A 22,578-nucleotide genomic window follows, 5' to 3' on the forward strand; every position below is an offset into this window, starting at 1 on the left:
GTTTAGTATAAATACGCTTTTGTTAAGTGAGTTTGGGGCGTCTTTGACACGGACGACTTTCCTTTCTTTCTCTCTCTCTCTCTCTCTCTTCCCTCTTACTTTCTCTCTCTACACTTTATCTCTCTACACACTCTTGATTTATACAATTCATTATTTCCTTTAATTTTGGTAACGATTTCGTCCCTCTTTACTTTCAATAATTTAATTTCTTCGATTTAATTATGCTTTCTTTAATTGCTTTGCTTAGTTTAATTTTAAATATGTTTGAGTAGTTTAATTCTAGGGTTGTGGGGATCCATGAATAGTACGAAGGGGTAATTGTTTATTGTTTATTAATTGATGATTGATTAATTTCCTATTGATTGATTTAATGCTATGCGATTAGATTTGCGCAGATTTAATTGTATGAGTTTAGCAATATTGATTCGAGATTCGAGAGATGAGAATCGATGTTTAGGCTTAGTTTCAATAGGCATGTTAATCTATTAATGGTTAGGTCGAGATTCGAGAGATGAGATTTAATACCAGTAGATTAATTATGTGATTATAATACGTAGCGACAACCCTTTATAATCTGATTAATTTATGCATTGATGATTAATCGTATGTTTTACCCTGGAGTATTATTTATTGGTGAACCTATACCCTAGAGCTTTTTATTATTGATTATTCGCTTAAACTTGTTTGCTTAGTTATTATTAGATTGATTCACACAAACACAATTTTGGTTACTTGATAATTTAGATTATAATAATTTATTAGGAATAGAAGAACATTGTTTCCCTGTGGATTCGACCCTACTTCCCTATCTACTATAGTTAGAGGACTTAGGTAATATTTTTGATTAGGTGATACGACTAAAGCCTGTCAATCTCCTCATATAAATTTTTTTTTTTGAAAAAACCATATAAAAATATGATAGATATTTTCTCAAAAAAAAAAAAAAAATTATAGATATATTAATAATAATAAAAAAAAAGTCATCAATCAGTCAAGAAAAAGGGAAAGTTTAAATAATCAATTATCAAATAAAATATTCACGTTCAAAAATACATGGCAATCAATTACTTGAATTGCATAAAAATAAACAAACCAAACCTTTTAATTTATACATCTTAGGCCTTGTTCAGTTCACCTTAAAAAAAATAATATTCAGTAAAAATAATTTTATTTCAGTAAATATAAGTTCATTTTAATAAAAATAATTTCAGTTCAGTAATTTTTTTTTGAGTTCAATAAAAATTAGTAACTCTAAAGAAGAAATATAATAGAGAATTAGTAAAAATAATTTCAGTTCAACAAAATTAATTTCAGTTCAGTAAAAATAATTTCATTTCAGTTAAAATAATTTAAGTTCAGCAAAAATAATTTCACTTCAGTAAAATTAATTTCAGTTCAGCAAAAATAAGGTGAAGTGAACGGACCTTAGTACAATTAATCAATTAATACATACATAAATATTAACTTCATTCAATCAATCAATTTGAAATTTTGGAGTTTGCCCACATTAAATTAGGCATAGGCATAATGACCAAATAAAAAGAAAATTAGATAATTTCAATAATCAAGCTAAATTTAGAGATAACATTTTTAAACATACCTCCTCAATCATCTCTCAAGAAGTTAAAGATAAGTAAATTTTATTTTAATTTTAATAATTTAAGTCTCATCAACAAATGATATAGCATTTTTAATTACATTAAAAATAAATATTATAAATTTCTAATATATATTTAATCCAATATTATAGGGACTTTTATACTAATTATTTCAAAATTAAAAAATCATCTTAGAAGAAGGAAATTGAAGAGAAATCCCTCCTAAAATGAGCTTGGTCAGATTCGGATCAATCCATGGCCTCACGCTTAAAAGTCGGAGAACTAACCAACTAGTCTAGCCATCTATTAACACTATTTATAAGTTTTTAGTTGTAATTTATAATACTACCTCCGGTTTTTTTTATGTGCAACTTTGAGGCTTTTTGCGGTTCACGAAGCAAAAGATGATAATGGTGATTAATGTATTATAGGGATATGTAATTAAGGTGGAGAGAGAATGTTATGAAAATTAATCAACCACCACCAAAACCAGCCTACACCACCGCCGCCTTCACCAACACCATCGTCTGCTTCACCAACACCACCACTACCACCCCCACAAAACCACCACCACAACCAACCCCACGAAACCAACCCCACCCTCACGAAAACCCACCGACGGAACCACCACCTCCACGAACACACCAAAACCCAGAACAACGACCACCCACCAAAACCTACCGATGGAACCACCAAAACCCACCCACCAGAACCCAGATCCGCGGCCACCCACCGTCTTCACCGTACTAACACCACCGTACTAACACCAGAACCCAATTCAACGGAACCACGAAACTAAACCCCCAACTCGAACCCAAAACCACGACCCACACCCCCTTCACCGAACCAACACCATTGTCGCCTTCAACGCGGGCCCTTCACCACTACCAGTACCACCACTACCAACCCCCACGACCACCACCCTCGTGAAAACCCACGACCATGACTACCAACCCCACGACCACCACCCTCATGACAGAGGAGAGAGAAAATATGGGGGAAGATGAAGATGAAGATGGTTTTGAAGAGGAGAGAGAAAATATGGGGGAAGATGAATGGGGATGGTTTTGGGTTTTTTGAGTTGAAGATGAAGAGTTGATGAATTAGATTGGGTTGGTTGGGGGTGAAAATTGGGTAAGAATTAATGAGTAATAAAATCCAATTATAGTTAATAAATTGTGTTTTAATTTTTTACATGAGGGTAAAATTGACATTTAACTAGTTTTTTTTACTAAAAATAAAAAGAGAAAAGAAAGTTGCACATAGAAAAAAACCGGAGGTAGTAGGTAGGAAAATACGGCACGTTAATGGTCATTAAAAAACACTTTTACTACCTACTCCCTATGTCATAAACATAGAATATATATACACAGTTGAGATTAGTTTAGAGAGTAGTACAGTAGAGAGAGAAGTCAATAATTAAGAGAGAGCTCAAGATGGAAAACAATGGAAGCATGTTATGGAGATTTAACAAGGAGGAGAAACATGAAGAAGTAGAGTCAGGAGATAAGAAGAAACCATTGACAGTGAGAATAGCTCTAGGATTGTTATTTGAAAAAATTGATCCTAATGATGAGCGATCACTAGTTCCGATGGGTCACGGTGATCCCTCGCCATTTCAATGCTTTCGTACTGCCGCTGCTGCCGAGGATGCTGTTATTTCTACTCTCCGCTCCGCCACCTCTAATTGCTACGCCGCCACCTACGGCCTCCCGCCCGCTAGAAAGTATGACTTACACTACTCTTATCATCTTGTTTTTCTTTAATTGTTTTTTTATTTATTTTTTGTGAAAAAGGTAAGAAAATTGATTTTTGTATAATTGTCTGCTGTTGTTGCACTGTTTTTGTTTAATTGTCTGCTGTTTCACTCTTTTTGTTTGTTTTTATGCTCTTGAAGAAAGAATATTCAACTACCTATGTATTTTCTACTCCTTCCGTCCCATAATATAGTTTATATTGTGTTTTTTTTCACGATTTTAGAAATGAGAGGAAAAGTAAAAGAAGTACATATTAAAAGTGGAAAAAATACAAAAGTAAAAGATAAGAGGATAATTTAACGGGAAAAAAAGTGAAAAATACTATTATAGACAAAGTTAGAGAGAGAAAGTGGAAAAAAGTACAATACAAGTGGATAATTTAAGGCTATAGGAAGTGCAATGAATAAAGTTAAAAAAATGAGGGTATAATGGTCTTTACCTATTATCTAAAAATAGAAACATGAACAATATTTTGGATTTCCAAAATAGGAAAACAAGAACTATATTATGGGATGGAGAGAGTAATAAAGTTGATTTGGTGGTTGATAGAGGGGTGAAGAAAATGAAATTTCTGTGATACTCTGTATAATTCCCTCTATCCTTATTTTTCTTTTTGCCCCATTTGACCTTTTCACTCTCCAAAATACATTTTATAATTATTATAACTCCATTTTCATAAGTGTAAAAATTGTTTAAACTTGATATTAATAAAATATACAATGAAATGAATCCAACAAGACTCCACCTGACTATATTATCTCTTACATATTAATAGATATTTATGGTCAAAGTTTTAAAAGTCTAATCAATTATTTACAACGGGGTAAAAAAAAAATAGGGACAAAGAATATTAAGTATTGACTAGTGAGTAGCGAGTAGTACTACTGTATTAAGAGGTTAGAGGTTAATGACTACTCCCTCGTACCATGCCATAATATTGTTCTTCGGACAATGATTAGCTAACCCTAGGGGTTAGCCAACCCTCTTAATATTGATTTTTCACTGGTCAAGAATACATTGAAACATTAATGTTATGCTAATTCTCTTTCTAATTCATTGCAAATATATATTGTTATTTTATTCTATTGTGTGTAGAAGGGTCACCCAAACATTTTCCACTTCGGACAATGATCTAGTTCTCATTTCCAAACATTTTCCATTGTACTTCGTAGTACACTATCAAGTTCTCACTAAATTTAATCCTCCAACAAACTATATCTACATTATTTTAGGCCTTACAACATCGTTAACTAATTTTATTGGAAATATGAATGCAAAGTGATTTGGGTAATTTTACCCCGCCACGTGAACCAATCAGAGTGTGACACGTGTCACCCAAGGGAGAGCTCAAAGTGGACCAACCAGGGCTAGACACGTGGTAGATACCCCATATGGAATTGGCGGCCTTCAAGGCCCAATTCCCTAGACTGCCGTAAAACGGCGCAACCCATTAGTCCTAGGTTTCCATAATCTAGGATATAAATAGGGAGATTTACCCCACTTTGGGAACAACATCCATTAATTACACCATACATTAATTACACTATAATCAATTATCTTATCGGATCTCGGAATCCGATAAGATCTCACTTTACTTTCCGCACTTTTTTACATTCTCCGTGCACGTTCTAACTTGATCGTCGGAGGCGGAACTCCACCCAACCGGAGTCTCCGTTGTTTTGCAGGGTAAGGCGCCCGGAGTCCAGACTTAGTGACGTAACTCTCTCGAGGGACACAGAAAACCCCGAAACATTTGGCGCCGTCTGTGGAGAGAGTACCTTTAAGATGGCTTCACAACAGTCTGTACCGCCTCCTAATGAGAAACGGCCTACGGCCGATGCTGAGGTCTATTCGGACCATGACAGTGATAACGACTTTGAAGTCCAAACATATGTGGCCGCTGATGGGTCACTCAGAACCAGACGCACCCATTCCAAAGAAAGAAGGGAACGGGGCGATGATCAAGCAGGTCCAAGTAAGTCATCCGGACAGCCGTCTGGACAACATCACACCAGGCGGCAGAAGACACAGCCAGTCACTCGGGACGAACTCATGAAATTTATGACAAGTTTCAAGGGGGAGATAAAGGACTTGATCAACAAGAGGACGACTGGCTCCAACAGGGGTTAGTCGGCCAAGAAGCCTTCTCTCTCTCTGAGAAGAACAAGCCAGTCAGGGACTGAGAGCCCACTCCGCATCCTAAATCAAAGGAGGGGAAGCGGCCTTTGATTGATCTTACCAAGACCCTATTCCCTAAGACAGGGAAGAGGAAGGCCATCCGGCATGTTTTAGCCGGATGGCTCAAAGAAGACATACTCTGATGCCCGGTTCCTAATTGAGCAAAAGAGAAACCAGCAACTGTCTGAGTCGGCTTCAACGTTGAGTTGCCCGGACGGCTTCCAGAATACCTCAATGAGGTATTCTCAATATGCACGAGAGGGTCAGTCAGGCGGCCTGTTCGTCTACACTGGCCTTCAGATGATCTATTCGGCCCCGTATGTGCCCTAATAGCCATACATGCCGTATAGACAACCTTACATGCAGCCGACCCTCTTTTGGGGTCAGGCGGCACAAAACGTCTAACCATTGGACTGGCAGCTCCGTCTGCTAAAACTTGGGGAACAACCTTCTGCGTCCGCCAAGGAAATAATCGAGGCGGCACAGCCGGCCAAGGTTAAGAATGTCATGGTGGGTACTTATGATGGTACCACCAACCTTGAAGACCACCTCATGGCTTACACCAATCTCATGTACTTGCAGGGGTTGGATGATGCCACTTGGTGCCGATGCTTTCCGGCTACTTTGAAGGGTATCGCCCAACAATGGTTCGACAACTTGCCAGCCGGCTGCATCAATAGCTTCAAGACGCTTGCGTTCTTGTTTGCTTCTAACTTCTCTATGAATATCCCTGCCAAGAAAACAAGTAAACAAGTCTTGACTTGGGTGCAGTGCAACAGGGAGATAGAGAAGGGCTGCAGTCATAGTCAGGCGGTTCAATCTGGTGAGAATCCAGATTCAAGGGCTGTCTGACGAAGTGGCTTATACAGACTTCTTCAAGAGGACGGGTCGACTTTTAAGTTTGAACTTGTCAGAAAAAGGTTTGCCACCCTCTAAGAAGCGCTGATGGAGGCGGAAGCCTATATACAGGCGATCGAGCTCTGCTCCGTCAGCAAGCAGTCGGACTCCAAGAAGTCTGGCAAAAAAGAGAGTCGGCAAGTTCAGCCGGCTAAGAAAGCGGAAGAGAGTAAGAAGAGAAAAGAGTTTTGGGTGGTTGACGACTCTTATCAGCCGTCCCAGAAGAAAAAGAAAGAGTTTAAACCGTATGTCCCAAAGTACGAGTTTAACAAAGTCTGTTACTCCATCCTCATGGAGATAAAGGAGCGGGTGACCATAGAGAAGCCCGCTACTATGAAAGGTTCCGCCAAAAGCCGGAACAAAAACAAGTACTGCCATTTCCATGAGGATATTAGCCACGACACCAACAATGATAAGGGGGTGTTGAAGTCTTACATCCTGAAGTCTAAAGTGACCCTGAAGACAAACCCCGTGCAGTCGTCCAAAAAGGATGCCCAACCTGCTAGAAGTTCGGACACTGACAAAGAGCTGATCTACACAATAGCAGACGACTTTGCTGAAGGGGGCCCAACCATCAGGGGCACCAAAGACCATATCAGACGCCTGGACGTCAGTTCGTTGATGATTCCTTGAGCTCATCATCACTGAGAAGGACAGAGGCAAAGTCCGCCGACCGCATGATGACCGCATTATCATTGAGTGCAAAGTGGCCAATCAGAAGGTAGGCCAGATTCTCATTGACACCAGAACTCGTCTGGCATCATCAGCTACAAGTGCTTGTCAAAGCTGAGATACAAGCTCGGCAGCATGCACAAGGTGTCTCACCCTTTGGTTGGTTTTGGGGGTGGGGTTGTGCACCCAATTGGACAGATTGACTTACCCATTCGGCTGGGGGAGAAAGGAGAGGGATGCCACATGGTAGTCCGGTTCTTGGTCGTAGAAGAGTTGACCGCCTATAATCTGATATTGGGCCGTCCATCTCTGAACGAATCCAAGGCCGTCATTATTCCATCCTCATGCTGTTGAAATTTGAGAAGGATGATGGGTCTGTTGGCTCCCTAAACGGGGATCAGAAGACGGCTAGAGACTGCTACCTCTCAGACGTCAAGCCCACGGTGGCCGCAGCCGGCCAAGGTGAGGAGCCAATAGACCTTAATGATGTCAAGGAAGCCGAGCCAGCTCCAACAGCAGCCGGCAAGAAAAGAAAGGTCGACCAGTTGGTGGCCACGAAGAAAGAGAAGCAATAACAATCACTGACTGGTGAACATACTGATATTGATCTGGACAACACATGCCGGAGCGTACTGTTAAGGTAGGGACAGTTGCTTTTGCAAAGTTGGGTGCAGACTTGTACAGGAATTCAAAGACATCTTTGCCTTTAAATTGGATGAGATACCAGGCATCCAGATTTAGTTGTCCACAAGCTCGCCGTGGATCTCAAAAAGAACTCGGTTAGGCAAAAGAAGAGAAACCACGGCGAGGAAAGAAGTCAGGCGGCAGCCGCCGAAGTAAAAAAGCTGTTGGACGCCGAGTTTATTCGGTAATGTCACTTCCCAGATTGGGTGGCGAATGTTGTGCTTGTAAAGAAGCCAAATGGTACATGGCGCATGTGTGTTGATTACACTGACTTCAACAAGGCATGTCCGAAGGATAGTTATCCACTTCCAAAGATCGACAGTTTAGTCGACTTTACAGCCGGACATGCTTTGATGAGCTTTATGGACGCCTATTCAGGCTTTCACCAGATACCTTTGTGGAAAAAAGATCAAGAGAAGACGACATTCGTCATTGATCAGGGTTATTCTGCTACACTGTGATGCCGTTTGGCTTGAAAAATGCGCCAGCTACTTTCCAACGAATGATTAATACAGTCTTCATTAATCAAATTGGGAGGAATGTAGATTGGTGACATAATAGTCAAATCCAAGCTACGGACGGGTCATCTTGCTGACCTCCGAGAAACCTTCACCACACTCAGGCGGCACAAGGTCATGCTCAATCCTAAGAAGTGTGTCTTTGGTGTTGACTCTGGGAAGTTTCTCGGATTTTTAATTGATCAAAGGGAACTAGAGGCCAACCCAGAGAAGATATAGGCGGTCATTGACATGAAGTCACCCCGCACTGTCAAAGAAGTTCAGAAGTTAACACGTACAGGTTGTCTAGCAGCATTAGGGAGATTCCTCAGTTGGTTGGGCAACAAGTGCCTCTATTTTTTCCCAGCCATCAAAAAGAAGACTAGGTTTGAATGGGGGGATGATGCTGAGGCGGCCTTTAAGAAATTGAAAGAACACTTGAACTCTATGCCGAGGCTTGTAAGCAATCTGTCAAAAGAGGCGCTTTACATGTACTTAGTCGTCTCAGACCATGCTCTCAGTGCTGTTCTCTTTGCTAAGAGAGACGGCATCCAGCTCCCGGTCTATTTCATCAGCCATGTTATTCGAAATGCTGAACTACGGTACCCAATGGTTGAAAAATTTGATAGTCATGGCAGTCAAGAAGTTGAAGCCTTACTTCTTGGCACATCCGGTTGTGATCTACATAGACCAACCCCTCAAGCGGCCAATGACAACCTTGGAGTCATCCGGTAGATGCTCAAATGGGCTATTGAGATGCAAAGTCTTGAAATCTCTTTCGAACCAAGGAAGGTAGTGAAGGGTCAGGCGTTTGCCGACTTCATTGTCGAAATGACAAGGCCGACTGGCCGGAATATCTTGACCAGGTTTGGAAAGTGTTTGTAGACAGGAGCTCTACTATGAACGGCGGTGGTGCAAGGATTATATGTAGAAGGGGACAAGTATGAATATGCACTACGGTTCAAGTTTCAAGCCTCAAATAACGAGGCTGAATATGAAGCCCTGCTAGTCAGTATCCACATGTGGAAGGCGGCATGGGCAAGAAAAATTGAAGCTTGCTTTGCTTCTCAGTTGATTGTTAGCCAATACCATGGTGACTACGAGGCCACCCATCCAGCAATGATCAAATACTTGCAGGCGGTCAAAGAAGAGGCTGGGACACTTGATGAATTTCAACTAAGTCGAACAATCAGGCGGGTGCTCTCTGGTCGGTCTTTTGGGAAGTAATGGAAAAGCGAAGTATTGAAGAAGATCCCGTTGGAATACTTAACCAGAGTTCAACATGGATGGATCCGGGCTTATCTACTAGACGACACTTTGCCGGATACATATCCAAAAATGGCTGCAATGAAAAAACGTGCGGCCACTTTGAGATTCATAATGGAGAGCTTTTCAAGAAGGGTTTTCTGCAACCTCTTTTGAAATGCATTACCCCAGAAAGGGGGTAAGAGATTCTATAGGATCTGCACTCAGTCTTTTGTGCATCACACTTAGGCGGCAGGTCAAAGCGCTAGGCGGTAAGGCTACTTGAAGCAGACGCCATCGAAATGGTGAAGAAGTGTGATAAGTGTCAAATATTCGGCAGACTCATACACCGTCCGGCCACAGCCATTCACATCCCAGTATCATTCGCCAAATGGGGCATGGACAATCTGGGTCCGTATACGCCTGCTCCAGGCGGACGACGGTATATTCTTGTCGCCGTTGACTACTTCACCAAGTGTTAGAGGCAGAGGCGGTCAAAGGCATTAAGACCAAGGATGTCATCTTTGGAAGAATATCATCACTCGGTCAGGGTACCTATGTCTATGGTCTTTGACAATGGCCCTCAATTTGAGACGCCTATCCTCAAGAATTGGCTGGCAGACCAAGGGATCTCCCACTGTTTTGCATCAGTCGGCTGTCCCCAAGAAAACGGCTAGGTTGAAGCCTTCAACAAGCTAATCTCAGACTACATTAAAAAGAAAATTGAAAGAGCTGGCGGTTCATGGCGGATGAGTTGCCTCATGTCCTTTGGGCCATCAGAACAACAGCAAAAGGGGCAACCGGTGAAACCCCATTTCTCATGAAATATGGCGCAGAAGCCGTCTTGCCCATTGAACACTATGAGCCGACTCTTCAAATCATGCTGTATGACGAAGAGGCGAATTGGGAGGCCATGCGGCTAGCATTGGAATCACTCCCGGAGCGCAGGGGCAAAGCCGCCTTGCGTCACGAGATTTACCGTCTGAGAATGATAAGATCCTACAACAAACGAGTACACAAGCGGCCCTTGAAAGTAGGGGACTTTGTGTTACGGAAAATGGAGTCAATCGGTAGGCCAATGAGCAAGAAAAGTTGACTTACAATTGGGAAGGCCCCTACCGGATCTATGAAGAAGTAAGAGGCGTGCCTGGAAACTCCAGACGACAGTAGCCAGAACTTGGAATGTAGATAACTTGAAAAAGTACTACTTCTAAGACTTGTAAATTTTTTGTAAATAAAAAGTCCATCAATGAAAAAGATGCTTTTTATTTTCAACTCTGTTTATTTATTGTTTTAACTATATACATCTCCCAATGGGAATACCGTATGTGCAATGTACAGACGGCCATATTAAAACCCAACTTCTGCTCCAACATGAGTAGACATCCGGCGACGCCCATCCGGGTGAATTTGTCGTAGAGAGCATCTCCCATCCGGGTGGTACATTGCTCTATAAACTTTATAAACAAACGGCCCTACCGAGTGTTTGGATTAAGATAAGCTCATAGCTGTTTGAATTGAACTATCTAATGAGTCCTAGATAGCTAGAGATTACCGCCTGTTCTATAACAACCGGTAGCCGGCTATTATTTCATTTAGATAAAAGAACTCACCTCTGTTCTTACACCATTAAGACGTCTGTAATACAGACGACTAAATTTGAAAATATAAGCTAAGTCCAAAACTTAGCAGCTAAACATTGTTCGTTTAAAACGACTTGATATGGCCAATGGTTGTCTGCTACTAAACGTTTACCCGTCTGCTCCAACAAGAGCAAGACATCCGGCGACGCCCATCCGGGTGAATTCGTCGCAGAGAGCATCTCCCATTTTGGTGGTACATTGCTCTATAAACTAAAAACAAGCGACAAAGACTGATTAACCCAATAAGGATTAATTCACAGCCGTTTGACCTGAATAATCTAAAATGGAACCTAAACGACATAAACAAAACCGCATGTCTCATTGACACCGGCCGGTAATCGGCCGTCATTCCAACTTAGATTAAAATCTCATGATATTGAGTAACTTAAGGAATTCCCCCAATGGGGCAAAAGGACGCTGGAAAATATTCAGGTAATAGCACTTTCAACCGCCTGTTATTTCTCAAGGACAATATAAACGGTCCAAGAGTAGATACCCATATTGGTTGGTCCGCCTGCTCAACGGAGGCATTACTGACTGCCTGATACTTTACCCGGATGCTTAATGGACGACTGTCCGCTTGATTTGGAGCAACTAACCCACTTTTGAAACCAAGCGCACATTCGTCCAGGGGCAAATACATCCGGTATAACTACATGTATGAAATAAAAGGCTACGCACTTAGCAAAATTGATGCATAAAAAGAAAATGCAAGGAAAACCGACCCAATGGCCGGATGTTTCATATAAAAAACCGACCCCATGGTCGGCCAAAAGAAAGTGTTAACTGATTTTACAATCGATGAAAAGAAAAATTGTTAATCAAACTCGACTCCTTAGTCGGTAAAGATACACACATACTCGGCGCGCAGGCCGGAAAAGTAATTGTCAGGCCATTCGGCCAGAGGAAGATTTAAACTTAATCATCTTGAGGGGAGGACTCTTCTACATTTTCATCCGGCTTTTCACCAGCATGATGACCCCCATCATGCTCGAAGTCCTCATTCTCAGCCATGTCCTCACCATCATTAGCCTCGCCTCTTCTTTCCGCCTGCAGCCGCTCCTCGTCAAGCTCTTCAGTGGCTTGCTCAAAACGATACTCCCAAATAGAGTAGTCGTCGTCAGGATGCAAAGCCTCACAGTCAGCCTCATTCTCCTCGACTAGCTGCCTCTTTTCCTCCTCGGCCTTGGCTTGGTACTTCTTCCTCAGCTACTCTTCCTGGTTGGCGAGTTTTCTTTTCAGATTCTCGTTCAGGCGGCGCAGGCTGTCTGTTTCCCTACTGGCATCCTCATGCTTCTCAAGCTCATCTCCTGGCTGACTCAGCTAGCCCTTCAGCTGACTTCAGATACCCTCTACTGCGCCGCCTCTAGCTATTGCTTGAGGATATCATGAGTCACTGCTTTATTTTTATATATGTCATACATGGCTTGATCTGGAGCAGAAGCGGCCCTTTCTTTGGCACTCTTTACCTCTTTTTTTTTTGTTTGAGAATGGCTTCTTAAGCCCATTCACCTGCAGCATGGCCTGCATCCGGCAAAGAAGTTCATCAATACAAACGGCATGAGAGGGGTTAGAAATATTTTCTAACTTAAAAACAGGTTACCTCAGCTAGCAGCGCCAAGATGACATCAGAGTTGAGGGTGCCAACCCCCCTCACAGAATCCCGCTCCTCGGCAAAGATGACCTTCAGCATGTTCTTAGCGAACTGCTGGATATCCAGTCTTTGGGTAGCATTTGCACATTCAACACTTGGTAAGAAGTTGACAAAAGCCCGGCCTATAAATTGGGTGTCTCCAGAGCTGCTGGGCGACTGCTGATAAGACTTTACCTTATTAGGGTAAGGTAATGGATTGAAGGCACTAATACCTGGGAGCTCAACCTCCAAGTCTTTAGGACGTGCGTCCGCCGAGGCAAGTCCGCTAGTTGCTGCCGAGGCGAAAGCAGCGGTGAGTGGCTTGCCACTCTTTGACGTTCGGGGGACGTCCGGTTTTTTAAGGGCTTCGAGAGAAGCAAGCGACTTGCCGGTAGTAGGGGATGAGAACCATCCCCAAACTTGGCAGCAAATGGATTTTTCTGCGCCATAGTCTTCCTCGATTTAGAGGGCGACTTGTCGCCAAAAGCAGGCGGCCTCGTTGATCCTTCCTGAAAATTAAGTTAAGTCGTCAAGTTCAAGACAATAAGGTCCGCCTAAATGCGACAATTGTGGAATCCTTACATGATCATTTGGCGATAGGCGGCAGCAGAGTTCGCGAGTTTCTTACTTGGAGATAGCTGCGACAATGCTTCTTCTGCAAAAAAAGGTCGGATGAGCGTCAGTGAGAATTAACAAAAAGAATTAAATACATATATATTGCTAGATGTTTTCATCCGACCAACAACCTTTCGTTTTTTCGGTGCTAAGACCATAGGCGGCTAAGTAAAAAGGGTCCCTTAGCCACTCAAACCTAGGGATGTAACTATGGGAAATTATCTCCCTTTCGTTCCCTCCCTCTAAGGTTTTGGTGGAAACCTTGAATAAGCCAGGGGTCAAAATCTGATCCCAGCCTTCATCAGGAATAGGCGGGAGGATCGCCTTCTGGCCTAGAAGGTACGAGTTCCTGTTCCAAGTGTTATACTTTCGGTTCCGCCTGGTATCTGGCGAAGTGATGATATAAAAACGGCTCCGCCAATCCTTCCATTTTGACTTCTTGCCAGGGTCATCATGAACCCCTTGTGACAAGTTAAGGTGTACCACCCAAGGCCGGCTACCTTAGGAGCCTTGCTCAAATAATGCATCGAAGCAAAGGCCTCAAAGCCCGGTTTCACCCCCTTCATCTTACAGGCGGCGACGTACCCAAGAATGTTCACCTACGAATTAGGGGCAAGCTGCCAAACACCTAGGTACCCGTCCAGGATTTTCTCAATGTCTTTATCAAGGGGAAATCTCAGGCCCGCCTGTATTGCAGCTTCGTAACAGCCGAAGCATTGATCCCTATAACTTTGGTTGAATGTTCATCCGGCCCCCATGACATAGGTGTCCCGGAATTCCTCAAGCTTTTTTAATATATTTCTCTGAGTCCCAGTAAAGACATGGGTGAAATAGGGAGTGAAAATTGTTCGAGCAGAGGAAGAATCTTCCCGCTGTCCTCTTTCAGGAGAGGCGGCCTCCTCCTCAAAGCTCTTTGGCTCTTCATGGGATATAGGCGGCTTAATTCTATCTTCGGAATCGCCTAAGACAGCATCCGACTGGGATGACTCTTCTTCAGAGAGCCGGATGCACTATCATGAGCCCCATCATTTGACTCGTTCAGGATGGAGTCATCCGACGTGCTTGGAGTGCCGGTTGGGTGATCAAAAACCTCATCCCTTGGCACCCTAATAGCGCCGCCATCTTCCTCATCGTCTATGGGGCCCTTGGCCGTCTTCTTAGTTCTAACCATAGTGTCCTGCACAAACACAGAGACGGTCGAATTCGAGGATTCAGGGATATTTGCAGAGGGGAGTCCAAGTTGGGGCAGGCGGCACTCCTAGTTCTAGATTCAGCCGTCCCTGGTGACCGGCTGATAGCTACCCTAGGCCGTGCCGTGTGTGTTTGTGAAACCAATTTGAAATACAAGGACTAACAAATACTGACGGAAAATTAAATAACAAGAAAGAGATGGAGCATGCGGTTACCTTGTATTGAAGGTACCGAAGGAACCTCTTGGGACGTCTGTAATGCAGGCGGACCGAACTCAAGCGGCAATAAACAAATTCTCTCAAAAGTCAAAGATTCTCTGAAAATTTCTCATGAAAATGCAAAAATGAAGGAATGAGAACATATATATAGAGGGGTAAAAGTCTCAGGGGCAACCTTGACATTTACTCCAGAAGGTAAACAGTAAAAAATTCTGTTCACCCATGCATGTGTGACACTTGTCACAGGCGTCATGTGGCGCGCCACGTCACCCTTGTGAGGGGCAAATGATTCGGGTATTTTTACCCCGCCACGTGGACCAACCAGAGCGTGACACGTGTCACCTAAGAGAGAGCCCAAAGTGGACCAACTAGGGCTAGACACGTGGCGATACCCCATATGGAATTGGCGGCCTTTAAGGCCCAATTCCCTAGACTGTCGTAAAACGGCGCAACCCATTAGTCCTAGGTTTCCGTAACCTAGGACCGGGGCGCAAATCCCAATGACCCTATAAATAGGGAGATTTACCCCACTTTGGGAACAACATTCATTAATTACACCATACATTAATTACACTATAATCAATTCTCTCACATAAGAGAAAAACAACTAATCTCGGAATCCAAGAAGATCTCACTTTACTTTCCGCACCTTTTTACATTCTTCGTGCATGTTCTAACTTGATCGTCGGAGGCAGAAATCCACCCAACCGGAGTCTCCGTTGTTTTGCAGGCGCCCGAAATCCAGACTTAGTGACGTAACTCTCATGAGGGACACAGAAAAACCCGAAACACAAAGTACAAATGAAAACGCTAGAAATAAAAAATACCGCGTATTAAACTAGAAAGAATCCATGCCTTTTATAGGCTACACTTCTGTAAAGTAACTGGCAAGGCAAATGAAAACAAGTTAGCTTTCACTACCAAAAAAAAATAAAAAATTACTTGGGGTAGTTGTTGATAGTGCCTATAATTGTAGCCGCCTACTACTCTAATACTAAACTTGAGCAACTAATTACTAAAATTGGAGAACTAACTTTAACATTAAAAACTAAAATTAAGGAAACTAAATAGCTAATTACTTTGAAGAACTAACTTTAACAGCAAGAAGTGGGGATATGAGCAACTAATTGATTTTTAGATATTAAAGTTTTTTCTAATTTACTACTATGGAGTATTTTTTATAGAATTTGTGGTCTTGACCAATAGATTATGGTGGCTTACAGCTACAAAATTTAGAATATTTGTAAAATTGTCCAGATATAAATCATCGGTCATTTTATTGCAGGGCAGTAGCAGACTACATGTCAAAGGATCTTCCTTACAAACTATCAGCAGATGACATTCACCTAACTGCTGGTTGCAAACAGGCTATTCAACTTGCAATAACTTCTCTTGCTACCCCTGGTTCAAACATCCTACTACCCAGGCCAACTTTCGCAATGTATGATGCAGCTGCTGCATATACAGGCCTTAAAGTCCAGCAATATGATCTTCTTTCAGAAAGAGGATGGGAAGTTGACATCAACTCAGTTGAAGCTCTAGCAGATAGCAATACTGTTGCTATTGTCGTAATTAATCCTGGAAATCCTAGTGGAAGTGTCTACACTCGCCAACATTTACAGAAGGTGTGCACTTTTGACTAAAACAGATTGCTTTCTTGTGCTAGTTCTTCTTAATCTGCTATGACAATTAAGTCAATAAGTGACAAGTATAAACTTACAGATCATCAGACATTTGGATAGCTTAAGAGGTTACTTTCTATTTGAGTGAGACATTTAGTTTTCGATAAATCCATACAAAAATATATGTGATGGATTTAGAGGCATAGCATAGTAACACAACACTTTCCCAACAGTAGCCATTATCAATCAATCAATCAAAGCCTTAATCCCATAAATGAGGTCGGCTACATGAAAAAAAATGATTATTCCGTATAGTCATCCACAAAAATCTTCCTTCTCCAACAGTAGCCATAATGCTAATATCTTGTTTTCTTTTGTTTAGGTTGCAGAAACTGCAAGAAAGCTTGGGTTACTTGTGATTGCTGACGAAGTGTATGAACACATCACTTTCGGTGCCAATCCCTTTGTTCGGATGGGAGAATTTGCGTCCATTGTGCCTGTGCTTACAGTGGGATCTCTCTCTAAGAGGTGGCTTGTTCCTGGCTGGAGACTTGGCTGGCTTGTCACAAATGATCCAAGCGGCTTCCTACAAAAATCTCAGGTTGTCTCCTCTTCTATCTTGTTCGTTGCAGACCTTTTTTCTTCATTATAAATTGGCAAATTTGATTTGAATCTTTTACTCTCTTGTAGTATTATATCTTCAGAAGTCTGATTTTCCAATAATTACTTGTATTTACGAATCACTTTGACAGAGGTTTAAAGCACACAACAGTGTAGAGTTTTATGCAAAACAGAATTACTTGGTCTATGATTTTTAATCTGTACAACATGTTCATGAAGTAATCTTGGCAAATTGTTGGAGCTTCTAAATATGGATGAATTATTGTACCTTATGTCTTCTTAGCATTTTTTCTGTTTTCTTTTGTTTGATTTCTTCTTGTCAGTTTATGAAGCGTGTTAGAGACTTTATCAGCATAAGTCCTGAACCTGCTACATTCATTCAGGTTTGCCCCTCCTATCATTTTTTCCCCTACTATGATATTTTTCTTTTCATAATTCATTAGCATTTTCTATAGCTAAGAAAGATCAGAACTTAATAGATGTCATTCCATTCAGTTAATTAGATCTTCGAAATGCCAGTTAGGTGTTACCATAGCGCCTAGGGTAGAGTTTGATACCTCTCTACATCACCGCTATCCTTGTGGGCTTATCACAAATTGATCAGAAGAAATATTAGAATTTGTTACTTGATAACTTTCCTATATACTTGTATGTATCTTCGGACTTGAGTGTAGGGAATAGAATTGTTTGTTAATGTACTGTATGAATTAGCCAATATAGTTCATGCGTAAAATCTGAGTATATATAATCCACCATATCTATGAAACCAAACATATCAGCAAATTTGTAATACAAAAAGCAGATGTTGCACACTTACACTATATTCCTAAAAACATCTGTGAGCTGAGCTAATTACTAATTCTTATCGGCTGTAATTTTCATCAATTGATTAGATTTTTTTCTTAGTGTACGGAATTATGAATTCTCCTCATAACAAATGAGATAATTATCTCATAAATGAATAACCTTTGAGTTGTCTGTTTGAATGTTCAACTGTTAAAATAATATACCACTAGTCAGAAATTTCAAATTTTATCTGAATTTTGTTTCTTGAGCATAACAAGGATTGTAATTTGATCAGGCGGCAGTTCCTCAAATCCTTCAAAATACAAAACAAGAGTTCTTTTCAAAATGTATTGATGTGCTTCGACAAGATGCAGATATTATCTGTGAAAAGCTCAAGGAGATCCCTTGCATTACATGTCCGAGTAAGCCGGAAGGATCCATGTTCATAATGGTTGGTAAATCATATTGTTCGTGTATGTTTTCTCGAAACTTTTGAGTTCATGATTCTTAACAAAAAACCGCATTTTCAATTGCAGGTCAAGTTACATGTGTTTATGCTTGATGGCATACAAGATGATGCTGATTTTTGCTTAAAGCTTGCTAAACAGGAGAAAGTGATCATTTTACCTGGTATGATATGGTCAAGCTTTACATATAAATTTTCTTCCTGCTAATTGTCACTTGTTCTACTATTCCTTCCTCATTCGTAGTAATTGTCTAATTTTTATAAGTTGTGATGTATTAGTTATTCATTATCTTAATCACTTCTATTAAAAGTCATTACATTGTGCAAACCTATGTTATTTCACCTTAATTACCGATGTTGGACATTTAGACACTTCACTTTTAGTTCAAAATCATGGAATTTTTCACAAAATTACCAACTTAGGCGCTTGACATGTTTCCGAGTCCGTGTAACATAATTCCAAACCATTCATAATTTAGTGATACAACATAATTTTAATTAGGATTTAGGACCAAACCTTTGTATGCCTTGGGTTTAATAATTTACATGTACAATGCAAATACCATATAGGTTCAACATTTTATCAGGTTTGGGTGACTTAGAGCAGCTCTAATGGGTGTACTCCCTCCGTGTTTTAATAAGTGTTACACTTACTAAATGCGGCCGTGTTTTAGTAAGTGTTACACTTTTATTTTTGGCAAAAAACTACATTTAAATATAATATCTCTCTCCTCTCATGGTCCCCACCCAAATCCAATACTACATTTTATTTTATTTTATTTTATTTATTTATTTATTTATTTATTTTTTGTGAAAACCACATTCATTACTTTTCAATAAACTATTAACCCCACTATCTTTCTTTTACAATTTTTTAATACTCTAACTAACCCACATACCTCTTATTTTATTTTAGTCAATTATATTGCCTAAAACTATGTGCCGGTCAAAGTGTAACACTTATTAAAACACGGAGGGAGTATCTAAAAATTTGCTTGCAATTTTAAATCATCATTGGAGCTAGAGTATGCAATTAGCTTGCTCAAGTGTTTGCTTGAAAAAATAACTTGCCAAAAAGAAAATGCTAAAAGTATATTAGTAATTAAGATGAAAACAGTAAATTAATAATTTATAAATATTAAGCTAATAGCTAGCCGTTGGGACTCAAACTAGCTAGAAAGATAATTAACTTAAAAGTTTGTGGCATGACTAGCTAATTAATTTAACAATTAGATTGCCATCAGAGTTGCTCTTATAACCTTATTTATCTATTTCAAAAGTTTTTGTATATTAGGAAGTGATTTATGAGGTGATTATTTATAGGTTGAAAGTTATCTTTATACAATCACACCTAAAGCCCCATTCTATATTGGCACCAATTTATTAGAAAAAAATTGTAGTATAAAATTGATAAAGATCCCACTTGCTTTTTTTTTTTTTTTTTTTTTTTTTTTCTTTAAGCTCCATTCACTTTCACTTCATTCTCCTTTTTTTTTTAGCAACTTTTTATTCATGTTTTTTTATCATACACAACCCACTTTTTGGGGTCCTATAGTAATAAAATCCATACTATCTATCTCCCTCCTCTTTGGCAGAATTTTCCATTGTTGAATTTCATTTTACGGTTTTTTCACTTTATACCACTAAGTTATTTCAAAATTCACCATATACCACACAAAATTTTCTAATACACTAAATACCACTCAGTTAATGTATATTAACACAGAATGCCTTTTTTGTTAACTGTCGTTAACGCCGTTAGCAATTAAGGTTAATTGTGCCACATGGCTATCACTTATTGGCTCTTATTAATATTAACTAACTTAATAATAATAATAATAATAATAATAATAATAATAATAATAATAATAATAATAATAATAATAATAATAATAATAATATACCACCAACGCCACCAGCCTAGCCCCGACCCCCACCCTCAGCTGGGTGGTGCCTGGTCCACTTCCTGGCAGGCCAACGACCATCCCTCTCCCCCATTAGCGACAACCCCGACCCAGCCACCACCTTAGCACAACCACCACCTTAGCCAAATTCCCCAACCACCACCTTAGCCCAATTCCCCACTCCTAGCCTAAAACCCAGCCACCACCCCGAAATCCCTTCGCCGGCAGCCCCTCTTCCCCTTCCTCTCCCTTTTCCGACCACCCCCTCCCCCTTCTTTCCCAACCAATTTCTTCAGCATCGCAAATTCACAGGTGAAGGGTTTGGGGTGATAGAGAGGGAATAAGGGGTGCAGTGGTAGGGACTTCAGCCAATTTCAAGGGTTCGTGGGTGGGGGATGGCCGGAAAGGGACGGGATAAAGGTTATTGCCATGGATTGTTGTCTATGCTCTCAAGAGCAGCAACAAACTCAGGGAAGAAAAACCAGAAGAGTAACCTGATCGGCAGGGGAGGGGAGGGGTTACAGGTGGGGGATGGTTTTCGGGGAAGGGGAGTAGAACTGGGATGGTCGCCGGCGTTGGGGGAAGGGTCGAGAATGTCGCTGGCGGGGAAATCAGGAATTGGGGAATCGGGGAAGTTTCGGGGGGGTTACAGGTGGGGGATGGTTTTCGGGGAAGGGGAGTAGGAGTGGGATGGTCGCCGGCGGGGGGGGGGGGGGGGGTGGGGTGGGGGATGGTCGTCGGCCAGCTAGCCGGGGGTGGGGGTGGGGGTTGGGGTTGGGCTGGGGGCGGCGGTGCTTGTGTTGGTGGTGTTTAATTTTTATTTTATTATTAAAAATAATTTTTCTAAATTTAATTAATTAAATAAATAATATTAATTAGAACTAATTACAAGCTGCCACGTGACATAATTAACGTTAATGACTAACTGAGTTAACGGAAATGGCATGTTGTGACATTTATGTTAAACTCAGTGGTATTTGATGTATTAGAAAATTTTGTGTGGTATATGGTGAATTACGAAATAACTCAGTGATATATGGTGAAAAATCCGTTCATATAATGGTAAAATGTGCACCTGTCGCTCATAGTTGATGACGTGCATTGTTTGACTTAAAAGTTATGCTTAGTGTTGTTTCTGCCAATTTTACGTTTAAAAAATAAATGGAATAATGTGTTGTTTTTAGCATAAGTAAAGAATATATAGTTGGTTTAGTAAGGTTTTTTTTTTTTTTTTGTTCTATTTTTTAGGCAAACTATTTAGTTTATTAAGCCATGAACTAAGTTATTTCTGATGATCAATTGTAATGCTTATGCATAGGTTCTACTGTTGGAATGGAAAATTGGCTTCGTATAACTTTTGCACTTGACCCATCGGTTCTTGAAGAAGGTCTTGATAGAATAAAAGCGTTTTGCCAAAGGAATGCAAAGGCACACTAAGATAGAGACATCTAACCAACAAAGGTTGGCTCAAATGGCCTGGTGAGCAACTTGATGTCGCTTAAAGGAGGTTTCGGGTTCGAGCCTCACTTGTTCAAATACACCATTTACAAATTTAGTTTTACAACTAGAATAATATATGTATCATTAAAACGTTTTATAATACCATTACATACTGCACACCATCTAATGGTACGATTTACTTACTTCCTCCGTTAATTGTTAATTGCAACAAAGGGGTTGCGCGCGGACTCCAAGGCAAAACTTTTAAGCTTGATTATTAAAAAAAACAAGCTAAGAGGTACACGCTATGCGTGTACCATATAAAGAATTGCGTGTACCATATAAAAAATTATAAGGAAAAAAAAAAGAAAAACAATGCCCGTCATCAACCTAGAATCACCCAAAAAAAAAAAAAACACCAGCCATGTGCACTAGGAGTTGTGAAACTAATAATACAGATAAAATATTTACTAAAAGCATGAGAAAGAAAGAAGAACAAAATACGCTATAAATGAGCAAATTTAGGAGGAGTTTTTTTCCCACAAAAAAAATAAAATAAAAATAAAAATCAAGAGCAACTTTATTTTAATGGGGAGTGAGAATAGTTGAAGATACGGATGAAAAAACTTATGCAGAAATGTGTTTTTCATATATTATAATCACTGTACAAGAGTAAATTTATACAAGAGAGTCTTAACAAAAAATGGAAACTAACACCTTAATTACAGCCTGTAAATTTTGGAAAATATACTACTAACCATATTGGTTCCTATAATCATGGAAGGAACCTTGACTAATTACTACACTCCCCCTCAAGTTGGACAGTGGGAGCACCAATGCCCAACTTGCACAAAGCCTCATTAAAATTTTGAGTGTCAACTGCTTTAGTCAGAATATCAGCCAATTGATCT

General features: G+C 40.4%; 1 protein-coding gene across 1 annotated transcript; it reads left to right on the plus strand.

Annotated features, from left to right (window-relative positions):
• Positions 1-2,957: 2,957 nt before the first annotated feature.
• On the plus strand, positions 2,958-21,883 carry LOC110700148 (tyrosine aminotransferase-like). The gene is made up of 7 exons (XM_021877644.1): positions 2,958-3,324; positions 16,114-16,453; positions 16,833-17,051; positions 17,395-17,454; positions 18,153-18,308; positions 18,394-18,487; positions 21,546-21,883. Exons 1-7 carry the CDS (start codon positions 3,035-3,037, stop codon positions 21,662-21,664), a joined length of 1,278 nt encoding a protein of 425 aa, XP_021733336.1. The 5' UTR covers positions 2,958-3,034; the 3' UTR covers positions 21,665-21,883.
• Positions 21,884-22,578: the final 695 nt, after the last annotated feature.

This window comes from Chenopodium quinoa, unplaced genomic scaffold (genome assembly GCF_001683475.1).
Source record: "Chenopodium quinoa cultivar QQ74 unplaced genomic scaffold, ASM168347v1, whole genome shotgun sequence".
NCBI classification, from domain to species: domain Eukaryota; kingdom Viridiplantae; phylum Streptophyta; class Magnoliopsida; order Caryophyllales; family Amaranthaceae; genus Chenopodium; species Chenopodium quinoa.

What these genes read in the sequence shown, in the direction of transcription:
- LOC110700148 (XM_021877644.1), top strand. Translation starts at nt 3,035, where the DNA reads ATGGAAAACAATGGAAGCATGTTATGGAGATTTAACAAGGAGGAGAAA. An exon ending in CTCGCCAACATTTACAGAAG is followed by an intron (nt 16,454 to 16,832) that starts GTGTGCACTTTT and finishes TCTTTTGTTTAG; the next exon opens with GTTGCAGAAACTGCAAGAAA. An exon ending in AAGGATCCATGTTCATAATG is followed by an intron (nt 18,309 to 18,393) that starts GTTGGTAAATCA and finishes TTTCAATTGCAG; the next exon opens with GTCAAGTTACATGTGTTTAT.